This window comes from Diabrotica virgifera, chromosome 1 (assembly GCF_917563875.1).
Source record: "Diabrotica virgifera virgifera chromosome 1, PGI_DIABVI_V3a".
Taxonomy (NCBI): Eukaryota; Metazoa; Arthropoda; class Insecta; order Coleoptera; family Chrysomelidae; genus Diabrotica; species Diabrotica virgifera.
Window position 1 is genome coordinate 237,685,909 of NC_065443.1, and position 15,060 is coordinate 237,700,968.

The 15,060-nt window shown below is 31.7% G+C and overlaps 1 protein-coding gene across 1 annotated transcript in view; it reads left to right on the forward strand.

Moving 5' to 3' along the window:
• The first annotated feature begins 4,742 nt into the window (after nt 1-4,742).
• The window catches only part of LOC114328167 (juvenile hormone esterase), a 114,852-nt gene continuing 104,534 nt past the window's right edge, over nt 4,743-15,060 (forward strand). The window contains exons 1-3 of the mRNA XM_050648177.1: nt 4,743-4,930; nt 10,251-10,385; nt 10,962-11,093. Coding sequence (XP_050504134.1) covers nt 4,880-4,930; nt 10,251-10,385; nt 10,962-11,093 — 318 coding nt within the window. The 5' untranslated portion in view covers nt 4,743-4,879. The remainder of the gene's footprint in view (nt 4,931-10,250; nt 10,386-10,961; nt 11,094-15,060) is intronic.

Here is a 15,060-nt window from a genome sequence, read left to right on the forward strand (position 1 = left end):
TAACCTGGGATGTCTCGCCCTCAGATTCAGAAAAATGTCATTACCTAAGTGTCAGAATATTTTCTTGATTCATCTATTTCTTAACCAAAGATGGCCTTTAGTACGCAGTAGTTGTTAGCATAATATAAACTAATTCTGTCAGGTCAGAAGGAAAATTTTAAATTGTATTATTTGCGAAATAATTATAGAATTATTTTATTTAGCTTCATGCCACAACAACTTCACTAGTGGCCATTGGCATGGTACAGTTAATTTCACAATCAGCTCAGAGTAATAAGCCGAAATACGTATAAGCACATAGTAGAGGCCCTGTCCTGTAATAAAATCTAAAGCATTTTTACTTTCATTTTATTTGTGTTAAATTTTGTGAGTGTAAAAGGAACTAGTTCGCTAATAGAATATTATGCAACGAGCATTTAATGATGGTAATTATGAAGCGAGTATGAGGGTTACGAAACGAGCAGTATGCGGCGAGTTTCGTATAGAGTACGAGCTTCATAATGATAATTAAATTCAAGCTGTTGTTGTTGTTTGTTTGGGTTTATATTAGGGTGGGCCGAAAAAACTAAAATTATTTTTTTCAAGTCGTAATACCGCAAAAAGTTGCGAATGTATGAAACTAAAAAGGGGTAAGAATTTAAAAAATATCGGTTTATATCTTCCGTTCGCGCATGAGCCATAAAGTTTGCCGAAATTGCTAAAAAACTGATTTTTTGCGATAATTTTTAAGAGATTAAATTTAGCGTGGATACGTTTGTAATAGCTCATTTTCTCATTCTTAATAACCATACTAACTAAATTTAACCGAGTTATTAAAATCTCTTAACATTTTCCGTTCGCGCATAAGGCATCAAAATAGCCAAAATGTGATAAAATTGCATACACGTTTAATTTTTTGTAATTAAGAGTTTAGTTGAATGAAAATAATACTCACATATACATTTTGTTGAACTTCTGTTGAGAACACTTAAAATAAACATACTTTAATCACATCATTTTCAGAACTTTAGTAGGCTATTATTTAAAAATATTGTTTGTGAATATAGAAAAAACCAAATTTTTTTACGAGATGCAAGTTTTCAATTCGAGAATATGGTCCAATGTCCACCAGTCCATTGTCCGTCCAGTCCATCTTGTATTAATTTAACACCTTTTTGCTCTTACATAGTAGAAGGTCCTTTGAACTGTGATTTCTGTGTAAAGTCCGACATTGCAGACCTTGATAGCAATGTTGTTCTTATGAAGCAGTCGCGATTCTCAGCTCCGCAAACTTTTCCAGCGGCTTCTGTTACAAGTTTTACACATCGTTCTACTGCCTGTGTATGAACAGGAAATGACTTTAATATTACATCCCAGTTAGGGGCTGAATCACTCTGAATAATTAATGTTATTTCGGGTTGTTGTTAATGTTATTTCGTCAACAGGGTTGTTGACCCTGTCATTGAGCGCAATGCTTTTTTCGCCCATCCAGAACATTTGATGTTGGCTATGACACAAGATAACAGAAAACATATAAGAGAGCTTGGACTTCGCAGAATTCTGAAAGCTAGACAGCTAGTTAAAACAAGATCTAACATTAGAATATTCAAACTGCCAAAAATAAATTTTGAATGTCGAGACTATTCAGAAATAATTCATTGGTTAGACTGTGAGTTATCTTCTCCTCCATTATTAAAAGATATAAATGATGATGAAATAACATTAATTATTCAGAGTGATTCAGCCCCTAAATGGGATGTAATATTAAAGTCATTTCCTGTTCACACCCAGGCAGTAGAACGATGTGTAAAACTTGTAACAGATGCCGCTGGAAAAGTTTGCGGAGCTGAGAATCGCGACTGCTTCATAAGAACAACATTGTTATCAAGGTCTGCAATGCCGGACTTTACACAGTAATTACAGTTCAAAGTGCCTTCTACTATGTAATAGCAAAAAGGTGTTAAAATAATACAAGTTGGACTGGACGGACAATGGACTGGTGGACATTGGACCATATTGTCGAATTGAAAACTTGCATCTCGTAAAAAAATTTGGTGTTTTCTATATTCACAAAAAATATTTTTAAATAATAGCCTACTAATGTTCCGAAAATGATGTGTTTAAAGTGTATTTATTTTAACTGTTCTCAATACAAGTTCAACTAAATGTAAATGTGAGTATTATATTCATTCAACTAAACTCTTAATTACAAAAAATTAAACGTGTATGCAATATGCAATTTTTTCACATTTTGGCTATATTGATGCCTTATGCGCGAACGGAAAATGTTAAGAGATTTTAATAACACGGTTAAATTTAGTTAGTATGATTATTAAGAATGTGAAAATGAGCTATTACAAACGTATCCACGCTAAATTTAATCTGTTAAAAATTATCGCAAAAAATCAGTTTTTTACCAATTTCGGACAAACTTTATGGCTCATGCGCGAACGGAAGATATAAACCGATATTTTTTAAATTCTTATTCCTTTTTAGTCTCATACATTCGCAACTTTTCCGCAGTATTACGACTTAAAAAAAATAATTTTAATTTTTTCGGCCCACCCTAGTTTATATGACTGCGGACACTAAATCCATTCGCCAAATGCAAGTTGTATACGCTGTGAGCTCGTACGTAGAAGGGATATTTACAAATTCGCGAACGCCAGTAGTGACAAGTCTGTAAACGATTACTGGAAATTTGACATAAATGTCAAAGTGATTAATTTAAAATTAAAATTAAAAACATTAATTATAAAAAGTATTAGTTTGTCAAAGCTGTGTTATATATTTTTACCTTAAATATACAATACGTTTTCAATACTGAATTTAAGTTTTTTTAATGTTCCGTAATATCTAATTATAAATTAATATATTAATCTTACCGCCATCTACACGATAATTGTGAAAGTATCCGAAGTAAGAAATTCATATTTTATCAATAGAACGTTAAAATGATTAGCAAAATCTTAAAAAAATCGATTATAATTTAATTACTTTTTTGCGTTGTAAATATTAAGCGATAACAATTAAATAATAAATTTAAAAATTACCAGTGAAAGTTGATTAGTAATCCGCCAGGAGCGACACCAGCGAAGCTCACAGCGTATACACTATTTTTTCTATGATCATTCACAACAAAAAATATATTTAACTTTATTAATTTTGTAACACAAAAATAAATTCAGTAGTTTGTCAGTTTGACGGTTTGTTTACATATTGAGAACTATCAAAGCCATTTGACTCGCCATTGGTCACTGCGCGTGTACCACCTTTATCGCGAATGCCATATCGCGATTCTATTGGTTAAAAATATGTACTTATCTTAATGAAAATCTGTATCATAATGAAGTTCGATATGATACAGGTAGTGACATCATAATTGATATATTATAGTATGAGAATAGAAAAAACATTGGTATCACGCTGAACGACAAGTCGTGGGTGCAATTGAATCGGTGAGTGAAAGAATAGTACATCTTCAAAACTGTCATTTTAAGAAAATTAAAAAAACCATTTAAACAAAAAAAAATCTAGTGTTTTTTTGATATTTTCATACATTGTAAAATTGTAGCTTTTGTGCTTATTTATTAAATGGCTAAATAAAATTTATTAAAACAAACCCCAGAAAAAAGATATTTTCAAAAATTAATCGTGTACATGTACTGTTCTTTCACTCAATTAAAAAAAAACACAATTCTGAAACTACATTTATTGGATTTGTTGAGAAATACTTATTAACAATGCATGGGATTCAAGGTTGTTAACCTTTGACTGTCAATCACTAAATGAATCCTGATTACAAGTGTCGCGCGACGACGTAATGCCATTGAGTGAAAGAAAAGTATAAGCAGCGAAAGAACAATATAAGCGTAAAACGCCGTCCACACTCTCGCCGAAGTCGATCGAGGTTCATCAAGTACGAGAGTGTAGACGGCCACCTTGTCTAACTTTGCCTAACTTCGTTCTACTTCCGAAATCTATCGGTCTGCCGCGTCCGTGTCAAAGGGATCTTTGTCGGTATCGCACCGCTTGAATGTGTTCCTCGCCAAGTAGAACGAGTGTGTAGAGAGGCACTTTGGACTTCGGTCAACTTTGGCGAAGTAACTTCGCCGAGAGTGTTTACACGTAAATGTTTCTTTCATTCATCTACCAAATTGCCCTGTCGATATTGAATCGCAGAGAGTTGTGTTTATACTGTTCTTTTGCCCAGTGATGCGTTAACCTATTAAACGTATTTTGGCTATCTCAGTTCGAAATGTCGTTTTTAGCGTTTATATTGTTCTTTCACTCACCGATTCAATTATAGATCCCCTTATCGACTAATTCATCGCTCTGTATTGCTTTATATTTACATCTTAACAGACATCAGAGGATAAAAATTCGAATTTTAATTCCTGCCTCTTTGACTAACTATTATTATATAGTTTTGCTAATCTTTGCTTGTTGTTGTTATCTACTATCTTTAATGGGAATTAACCACAGTTTTAGTTGAAAATACGTTTATTTTGACGATTAAATTTCCACTTCGGGAATCGTTCTCAAAATACGAAGTAATTTAGGAACGATTTCTATAAATAAAGTAATACGGTGATATAAAATAATGTTTACGATAAATGCAATAAAATATGTAATCTAATATCTAATCAGTTTTTTTTGTAAGTAAAATTTAGTTTCGAACACTCACCTTATCTTCAAATCCTTTTACCTATTTAATTTTAATAGCAAAAATTCCTGTTATCATCTTTTAAGAAAAAATCTTGAAATCTATTTACGCAAATACTTAAAAATAATATTTCAGAAATATTAAATTTTTAAGATATAGAAACGAATTCTAATATTGACAATCTGCTTAAACAACAGCAACGATTTGATCTTTTTTCAAAAAATTTTGGTGAATATGTGGTCAACGGCTTTTATGTTTATTTTGGTTTTAACACTAACTTTTGGAGTAAGTATTTCTACATTTTTAATTATAAAAACACGGGGAAAGTAACAAAAAACAGATTGTATTCGGTAAAACAAGAAGGCAAATAAAATACCCTCCGCTCACGAAAATGTACTTGTCAACATATATCTGACCAGCAGCGCGACAAGTTAAGGTCAAAAAATACCGTATGAAATGTCCAATATCCGAAATAGTGCAGTTATTGAAGCGGAAAATAGGTTTTCACCTCCGAAATTTTTTACTATGAACCGATTTACATGAGATTTTGGAATTAGGCTTATCTTACCCTTAACTTCAAAAGTGATGTTGACCTGAAATCCGTTTTTTATTTTTTAAGGAGTGCAAACAACCACTTAATGGAAAAATTGACATTGAGCCATTTTATTGCCAGAAAACGTGTTTAATAATAAAGAGTGACACTGTGAAGTGTTTTCGAATACAATAACCTCATGTTAAACTTATTTTCATCCCCTTGAAAACCGTACAACCCTTGCAAACAACCTTAAGTCGAAACAGTTTACAAAAAATTAATTTAGTATGACATAAAAAGATTTAAATATAGAATAAATGATATTTTACGTTCTTTGTCTTAATTATCCTATTGTTAACCCCTTTCAATCCTTAAAAACAACCCCTAAATAGAAAAAATTTACAAAAAATAATTTGGTTTGACAAGAAGACTTAAACATAGAGTTAATAATATTTTAGGTTCTCTATCTTAATTATTTAATTGTTAACCCCTTTTAACCCTTGAAATTAACTCCTCGATTAAAAATGGTATAAAAATTTCTTTTGGTAAACTAAAAAGGATTTAAATATCGTTCCACGTTCTGGAAAAAGCTATGCTGGAAAGTCCATATGCTCCAGCCATTTAACCCTTAAAACTACCCCTAAATTAAAACATTGAATATGTATGATTATACATTTAAAAATAGTTCAATTCATCATCATTCCCTTTGTCTTATCCCTATGCGGGGTCGGCTTCCCTAATTGCATTTCTCCACACAATTCTACCTTGGGTCATATCAATGTTAATCTCCTTTACCAACATGTCCTGCCTTATCGTCTCCCCCCAGGTCTTCTTTGCATTCGTTGTTCCTTTCTTTTTCACTGCCCAACATTCAGTTCCTTACATCATAGCCGGTCTTATGGCTGTTTTATAGAATTTTCCCTTCAGCTTCATTGGAATTTTTCTGTCACACAACACACCACTTGCTTCTTTCCACTTCATCCATCCAGCCCTAATTCTACTGCATGCATTTCCATCTATTTCTCCATTACTCTGTAATACTGATCCTAGGTACTTAAAACTATTGCTTTTCACAATCAATTCACCATCCAAAGATACCATTTTATTTGTAGTAGCTCCATCTTTAAATGAACATTCCAAATACTCTGTTTTTGTCCTAGTAAGTTTTAAACCTTTTTCCTCCAGAGCTTGTCTCCACTGTTCCAGTTTTTGTTCCAAGTCTCTTTCACTATTTCCTACTAACACGACATCATCAGCATACATTAAGCACAATGGAATGTTACCCTGTAGTTTCGCTGTTATCTGGTCCAAAACTAATGAGAATAAATACGGACTAACCACAGAGCCTTGGTGCAATCCTACCTTCACATGAAATTTATCAGTCTCTCCCACACCTGTCCTTAAACTAGTCGTTACTCCTCATACATATCCCTCACAATCTTTACATATTCACCAGGGACTCCTTTCTTATTGAGTGCCCACCACAGAATCTCTCGAGGAACTCTATCATATGCTTTCTCAAGATCAATGAATACTATATGAGCGCTTGTTTCTTTACTCCTGTATTTTTCCATCAACTGCCTTATAATGAAAATTGCATCTGTTATTGATCTACCCTGCATAAAGCCAAATTCATTCTCGGATATTTCGGTCTCTTCACGTATCCGTCTATCAATTACTCTTTCCCATATTTTCATGGTGTGGCTAAGCAGTTTTAATGCCCTGTAGTTAAAAATATTTCAATTATAGAGTAAGAAGTCACCATTTATTGAATAAAATATAAACTTACAAGTTACGTGGAAGTGTACTAGATTAAATTATTACTAGTTCTTGGACCATAACTATTTTAATTGTAAAGCTATCACAACTTATAAAAACCATATTGAAGGGAATTAAAAGAGCTACAACTTTTTTCATTATAATATGTAGTGAAAAATCTTTGCTCTTGAAACGGTGAAGGGTCAAAGGGCTCGAGAGAGACTGGTTGCCTTATCGCGCGCTCTTTAATCAATTATATCTTTGTCAATTTTTGTGTGATAGGAAAAACAAACTAAAATTTTTGTCAAAAAAAACCTATTTTTTTAGTATTAACTTTTTTACATATCTTTCATTATTTTTCAGATATTATGAAAAGAAGGTGTTTTTTTTAAATTCGAAATTTTTTTTTCTTGAAATCGTGATTTAAAAAAATATATATGTTACAAAGCAGCGAAACTGCTAGAATCCATCAAACTCTTTATATTAAAGTTGATTCTCGACGGAATACGATTAATTTTAATTTTGGCGGAAATGGCACTTATGAAATCCATTGATTAAAAAAAACCATTAGATGTTCCTTTTTTTTATTACAGCTCATTCATTTTACTTACAAAATAGTACATTTTAACAGTGCTCATTTTAAATCTTATTTTAAGCACTATAAAATTCTTTCTCATTAGCATGCATAAAATTTATTCGCTCTCCGCTAGATGGCATTGAATACATTGATTAAATTTCACACAAAATAAAAAACGGCTTTGATCTTCAATATCTCGCTTAATATTGTACTCAGAACACTCTTTAAAAAACCAGTTTGTTTATTCTTTTAGCTGCTACAATTTTGTTCAGTATAATGTTATCGTTAGAATGCATATTTTGGAGATATTTACAAAAAACTGTTGAAAATCGTGAGAAAATTCCGAATTTTCAATTGCCAATAATGTAAAAAGTATTGGGTTTTTGAAAAACTCTATACAACATTTTTTGCTTAAGATTAGCTCTTCTATCGATATCTGAGGTTATTTTAAAAAACAAAATTTCCACCACCTAAAAGGGGTGGCAACTACCGCAAGGGTGAAAACAGAGTTCTGGTCAATATCACTTTTGAAGTTAAGGGTAGGATAAGCCTAATTCCAAAATTTCATGTAAATCGGTTCATAGCAAAAAATTTCTGAGCTAAAAAGCTTCAATGACTGTACTAAAACGAATTACCTCAGGCGAGTGTCTCGCGAGAGATAGAGTCTCAGAACTTCGCACTGATACTTCAGTCGCAGTGATTTTCGACGAGAAATAACAGAAACATATTTATTTTAACAAGGCCAAATATCTTTTTCTTCGTTAACTGGCCTAGTAAATTTAATGTGCGGCCTACATCAAAGAAACATGAAACGTAAATCACGTTTCATGGAAATAAAACACTGCTAAACAAATAGACGTCCGGCCATTTATGAAACTTTCCGAAAATAAAAATGTGTTATGAGCATGAATCACACTCGTTTCATTGGTAGGCGGACTTCAAGATTTGTTTACCCGTGTTTAATTTTCATGAAACGTGTTTTACGTTTCCTGTTTCATGTTTTTCGTTTCATGTTTCGTTGGTGTGCGGCTTGCCTAATAAAACAGCTTTAATGAAAGCTATTTTATACATTCTAAAATTATTTTAAGATATTTACATAAAAAAGTTTAAGATTAAAAATATTGTAACATGAGTACTGAGTTAGAGGGTTTTGTAGATGCTGATTTGACAAATACAACATACAACATACAACATACAACAAAATAAAATAAACATAGGAACTAATAAGTTTAAGCTGCTACATGTGACACCCAAATACAGAGTGAGTCTGTAATTTGGAAACAAGTAATCAAATAATAATTGAATTTAATTATTTTAATTAAGCAAATGCTCATAATATTGCCCATTGACTATTTGAAAGTAATTCAGGGCAACATATTATGAGCATTTGTTTAATTGAAATAAATAAATTCAATTATTATTTGATTACTTCTTTTTCACAACTTTGTTATTTTTTATTATCTTGTAAATGGTAGGGAATAAAATTTTAAAATTTTTCACTTATGTATACCTTTACACACCCTATGAAAATACCTATCAAAATAGCAGTGTTGCCATTTAAGAAAATTAACGATGGCGTCATATCTCTAAATTGGGAAACCCTGAATACATTATTATTGTATGTAAAAAATGACAATATGAAATACCAATGAATGGGTCTGAGCATTTTTCAAAAAAACAATTAGTATTTGAATTATTGAATTTATTCCAAATTACAGACATAACTTTGTTATTTTTTATTATCTTGTAAATGGTAGGGAATAAAAATTTAAAATTTTTCAGTTATGTATAACTTTACACACCCTATAAAAATACCTATCAAAATGACAGTGTTGCCATTTAAGAAAATTAACGATGGCGTCATATCTCCAAATTGGGGCACCCTAAAAACATTATTATTGTATGTCAAAAATGACAATTTGAAATACTAATCGACGGGTCTGAGAATTTTTCAAAAAAACATTTAGTATTTGAATTCTTGAATTTATTCCAAATTACAGACATAACTTTGTTATTTTTTATTATCTTGTAAATGGTAGAGAATAAAAATTAGATATTTTGCAGTTATATATAACTTTACACACCCTATCAAAGTAGCTATCAAAATGATGGTGTTGCCATTTAAGAAAATCAACGATGACGTCATATCTCTAATCTGGGACACCCTGTATACATGATTATTGTATGTCAAAAAGGACAGTTTGAAATACTAATCGACGGGTCTGGGCAATTTTCAAAAAAACAATTAGTATTTGAGATATTGAATTTATTCCAAATTACAGACTCACTCTATATAGGTAAATAATATGCTTTAGTTACTTATACATCACTGTAATTTCTTAGTCAGTCATTAAGAAACTCTTCTACTGAATAATATTATGGTCTTTTAGGTAAATGCGATTTTGTCATTTTACGGAATTTGGAGAAAGATGTTGCAGATTTAAGTTGTAGAGGGAGATGGTTGTATAGTTTTTTTTGCGGAGTATAATATAGATTTATTTACTAACTCAGAGTATATGGGAATAAATAAAGCTTCAAAGGAAGCTATCTAACTAAATGAACGGCTTTTTTTTATTAGGTTTGCATAAAATATTGGATAAAATCAACAAAAAATAAGTAACAACAATATAACTTAGATTAACCAATACAACTTAAGAAGTATGGTAAATACACTTTTACGGGGTTTTCCTTTCGATATTTCTTTAACTTTGTTTTTTATTAACTCTTTATTTTTTTAGAATGACGATTTGATCGTGAATTTATCTGCTGGAAATATACGGGGACATATATTAAAAACCTATGAAGGAAATATTTACTACGCTTTCCAAGAAATTCCATATGCTGCACCACCTGTTGGAGAAAATAGGTTTCAGGTAAAGTTATCATTGACGTAAAATATTTTTGTTTATCATATATTTGTTGTGGAATTTTGCGTTTTTATTAATATGTATTGGAAATTAACACCATTGGAAACAGTTTATTTATTTTTCCTTATACAGATCCGAAATCGTTTTCAAAATGAACAATCTTATTGTTAAAGAAGTTAATTTTAACTAATAATTTAAGAGGTTTTCAACTTTGTTACCAATTCAATACCAAGTGTAACTACCAGTGAAAATACCAACTCAATAAACTTAACGGCAAAAGTTTTGCATCACCAAAAGTTATCCTTATTTTGATATTTGATTTTCTGATGAACGGATTAACGGACTCAGCTAATTTTTTTTTTTTGTTATTTTACATTGTTTTCTTTGGTATTTACATAAAATTAAAACTTATATCGTCACAGAGTGACGCCATTTCTTAAATCGCAGCCAAAGTAGAAAAATCGCTCGATCGCTCTAGCTATCGTGGAAAATCATCTTTGAAAGGGAAGACCTATGCTCAGAATTTGATACTATACCATAAATTAGATACAAAGTAATAATACATATATGTATTTCTTTCAGCTTCCCAAACCTCCTGAACCCTGGAATGGAATCCTTAATACCACTAAGAATACTAAGGTGTGTCAACAGGCTAACAAGTATAAGTTAGAAAAGACTGAGGACTGTCTATATTTAAATGTATATTCACCTGTGGTAAGTAGTAACACGGTATATAACGCTAAATATTTAAGCGGATTTTTACTTTCTATAAATTAAAAAAAAAATCGATGAAAAAATATGATGTAATTTAATATGACGAATTTCATTCGATAAAATTACGTAAAAGTACATTTAACGCGTTTCTCTCGTAATCCCATTTTTCAAAACTTGGAGACATTTTTGTACTACACCAATCTCGGTAAACCAATTTTATTTGATATTTACTTATACAGTGCGCTGGAATAAATCCCCCCCCCCCCATATTACCTTATTTATTTTTAGAACCTAAGCAAAACGCTCGGCCAGGTCGATTTTTAAAATAATCATAGTATATTATAGCATCAATGTTTCAAACTTTACGCGTTCCCTCTTCAGGTGAAAGACATAACTTTGATTTTTTTAAATGGGAAAGTACATCATGTGATACCTCATTTAACAGCTTTTGAAATGCTGGTTACAGAAATGTAAATATAATAGTTTCATGCATTTAATGTATTCATTTTTATTTATATGTCAAAAATGAATTTTTTTAAATGTCACTTATAAGTGTTAAATTTGTAAAAATTATTGTAAAAATAGATAAAACACATTAAAAAAGTAATGATAATGCTCACAAAAAAACGAAGTCCCACCAGAGAAGTCCCATAGAAAACTTTTTGCAATCATTTCTTGAATTTCTTGAAGTTTATGAGAAATTTTCGTAGGTCCGAAAAACAACATGTAATATTAACTGAATTAGTGAGAAGAGGAGCCCAAATTTCGAGACAGATGAACGAAAAAAAACTTTACTTGATTCCTTTTCGTAAATTTTAAAATTAACTAGTGTTGTTTAAGACAATCAAAATTGAACCCTCACGCACAAGTTGTACGTGCAACTTCAGTGAGGAACTGAGTTTATTATATGTATAATTTATTTGCTACGAATAAACTCCATTATTATTATTATTATTATTATTATTGAACCCTGAGAAAATTAATAAGAATTTTTGAAAAATTTAACCGCAGAATGAAAGATTACATTATTATTCTACCGAGGGCGAAAAGTCCCTAAAAACTTTTATGTTTATTTTAATACATTGCAGGGGTAAAAACGAAGAGAAAATTTAGTATGATTTTTAATTTCAAATATATCATTCAAATAAACTTTTTGTGTATTCTAAGGGACTTTCTGCCCTCGGTAATAATTTAGTCTTTCATTCTGCATTTAAATTTTTCAGAAATACATATTAGTTTTCTCAGGATTCGAAAATGATGAATGGATTTAAAAAGCATGTGACCGAAATTTTGCTCAAGTATTATACATATTCTTAGTCAGTATTTCAAAAGCTTTTAAATGAGGTGTCACATGATGTACTTCCCCATTTCAAAAAATCAGTTATCACTTTCACCTGAAGAGGGATCGCGTAAAGTTCAAAACATTGATGCTATAATATACTACGATTATTTTAAAAATCAACCTGTACGAGAGTTTTGCTTATGTGCTAAAAATAAATGAGGTAATATGGGGGGGGGGTTAACACGTATTCCAGCGCACTGTATGTATATACGACTCATAAATAAACTTCTAACAAAAAACACCTGTTTAGTACAGGGGCAAATTGACTTTGGAAAAACATTTTATAAAATCGCCTATAGAGATCATAAAAATATAAAAAATACGTTTTGAAAGGTTCCTTTTATTAGTTTTAAGATCTACGAGGCATCCCGTTGGTTCTTTGAGCATTACTTCATTTTACGATAGGTAGGTTGCTAACCTTGCCTATTAACCCTCCACATTTATCCGGGCTTGGGACCGGTTGTTATAACTACCAAGCTACTCGATGCACCCGATAGTTATCCCAGGCAGATCCGTTGTTGATTATATATTGACAAACAGAAACATCCACCACTCTCAAGTACTAGACATACGATGTTTAAGTGCAGCTAATATTGGAAACGATCACAACCTAGTACTTGGAAAAATCAGAATAGAGCTACAAAGAAACAGAACAGAAGACCCTGTTGAATGTGAGACAAGAATAAAGGTACAAAAGCTATGAGACTTGTCAACACGAGATCTATACCAGAGAAGACTGCAAAAAGTACTGAATGAAAACTACATTACACCGGATGAAGACATGGAAGAAAGTTGGAGGAAGATCAGAGATAATATCAAAATGGCAGCAACGGAAGAACTTGGAGAACGTAAGATAAGTAAACATATACCAAAGAAAAGGAGAACTCCATGGTTCTGTGAAGAAAGAGAAATAAAATGCCCAGAAAAAAAGAAAATCTACCTAGAATACCTAGAAGTCCAAAAGAACGAGAAAAACATATGAAGAATATAAAAGAGTACGAAATGAATTAAACTCAATAGTAAGAAGGAAGAAAACAGAACATTGGGAAGCATTCTCACAAGAGATGGGGTACGACTTTTATGGGATGCAAAAAGAAATGTGGAAAATGATAAGAGGTCAAAGAGCAGAGATGAAGGAATTGATAGAAGTAAAACATATTGATACAAATACATGGACAACTCACCTAAAAAACCTCTATCAAACAGCTAATCACAGAGAACTAGAAACACCAGGATTAGAATCGCATTAGAAAACAGAAATTAAAGAGGAAGATATAAATAACGCCTTAAAAAAGATGAAAAATCGAAAAGCTCCTGGGAAAGATGGAATAGCTAATGAAGTTATAAATGCGGAGGAGATGGACTTCACAAAGGACTGAATATACTTATAAGTAAAATAATAAATACAGGAAGAATTCCAGAAGAATGGAGAACCACTCAAATGATAGCGTTATTTAAGAAAGGTGATAGGGCAGACCCCAGTAACTATAGAGGGATAAATTTACTGAGCACTATACTGAAACTCACAACAAAAATACTTATGGAGAAAATAATGGCGTGTATAAATATATCGGATGAACAACAAGGATTTAGAAGTGGAAGATCATGTAACGATGCAGTTTTTGTAATAAGGTAAATAGCGGAGAAATCATTAGAATATAACAAACCAGCCTTTTTCTGTTTCATAGACCTAGAGAAAGCGTTTGATAGAATCCAATTTAAATATGTGATATGCCTACAATATGAGAAAAATTTACCACTGGACATCACAAAACTGATAGAAAACATATATGTAAGAAATAAAATAGAAATGAAAGTCAATGGAATAATAACAGAACCCATAGAAACAAACAAAGGAATCAGGCAAGGAGATTCACTAAGCCCCTCTACTGCTTAACATAATATTGGATGCAATAATAAAACAAGTGAAGAAAAAAAGAGGGTACAAAATAGGCAATAGAGAGATAAAAATACTCTGTTACGCTGATGACACCGTGTTAGTAGCAGAGTGCGAAGACGACCTACAAAGATTATTGCAACATTAACGCAAAAGAAATGAATATGAAAATATCAGCCCAAAAAACGAAAAGCTTAGTAATTGCCAAAGAACCAATAAGATGCAAATTGGAGTTAGACAATCAAATTATACAAAAGTAATGACTTTCAAATATCTGGGAATGAATCTATCAGCCGACAACAATATCGAAGAAGAGGGAAAAGACCAAATAATTAAAGCCAGTAGAACGGCCGGATGCCTAAACAACACAATTTGGAAAAACAAACACCTAAGATTGGAAACAAAGGCCCGAATATATAAGTCAGTTATTAGGCCAGTTATGACTTACACGGCCGAAACAAGACCATATACAAGCAAAACACGAAGACATCTGGAAACCAACGAAATGAAGATCTTAAGAAGGATTGCTGGAAAAGGACTACAGGATAGGGTAAGAAGTGAGGACATCAGACGCATATGTGAGGTAGACAATATAAATACCTGGGTAAAGAACAAAAAAGAAGAGTGGAATGAGCACATAAGCAGGATGTCTGAATTAAGGATAGTAAGAATAGCCAGGGACAAGTCACCGTTAGGCAGGAGAAGTATAGGACCCCCAAGGAAAAGAT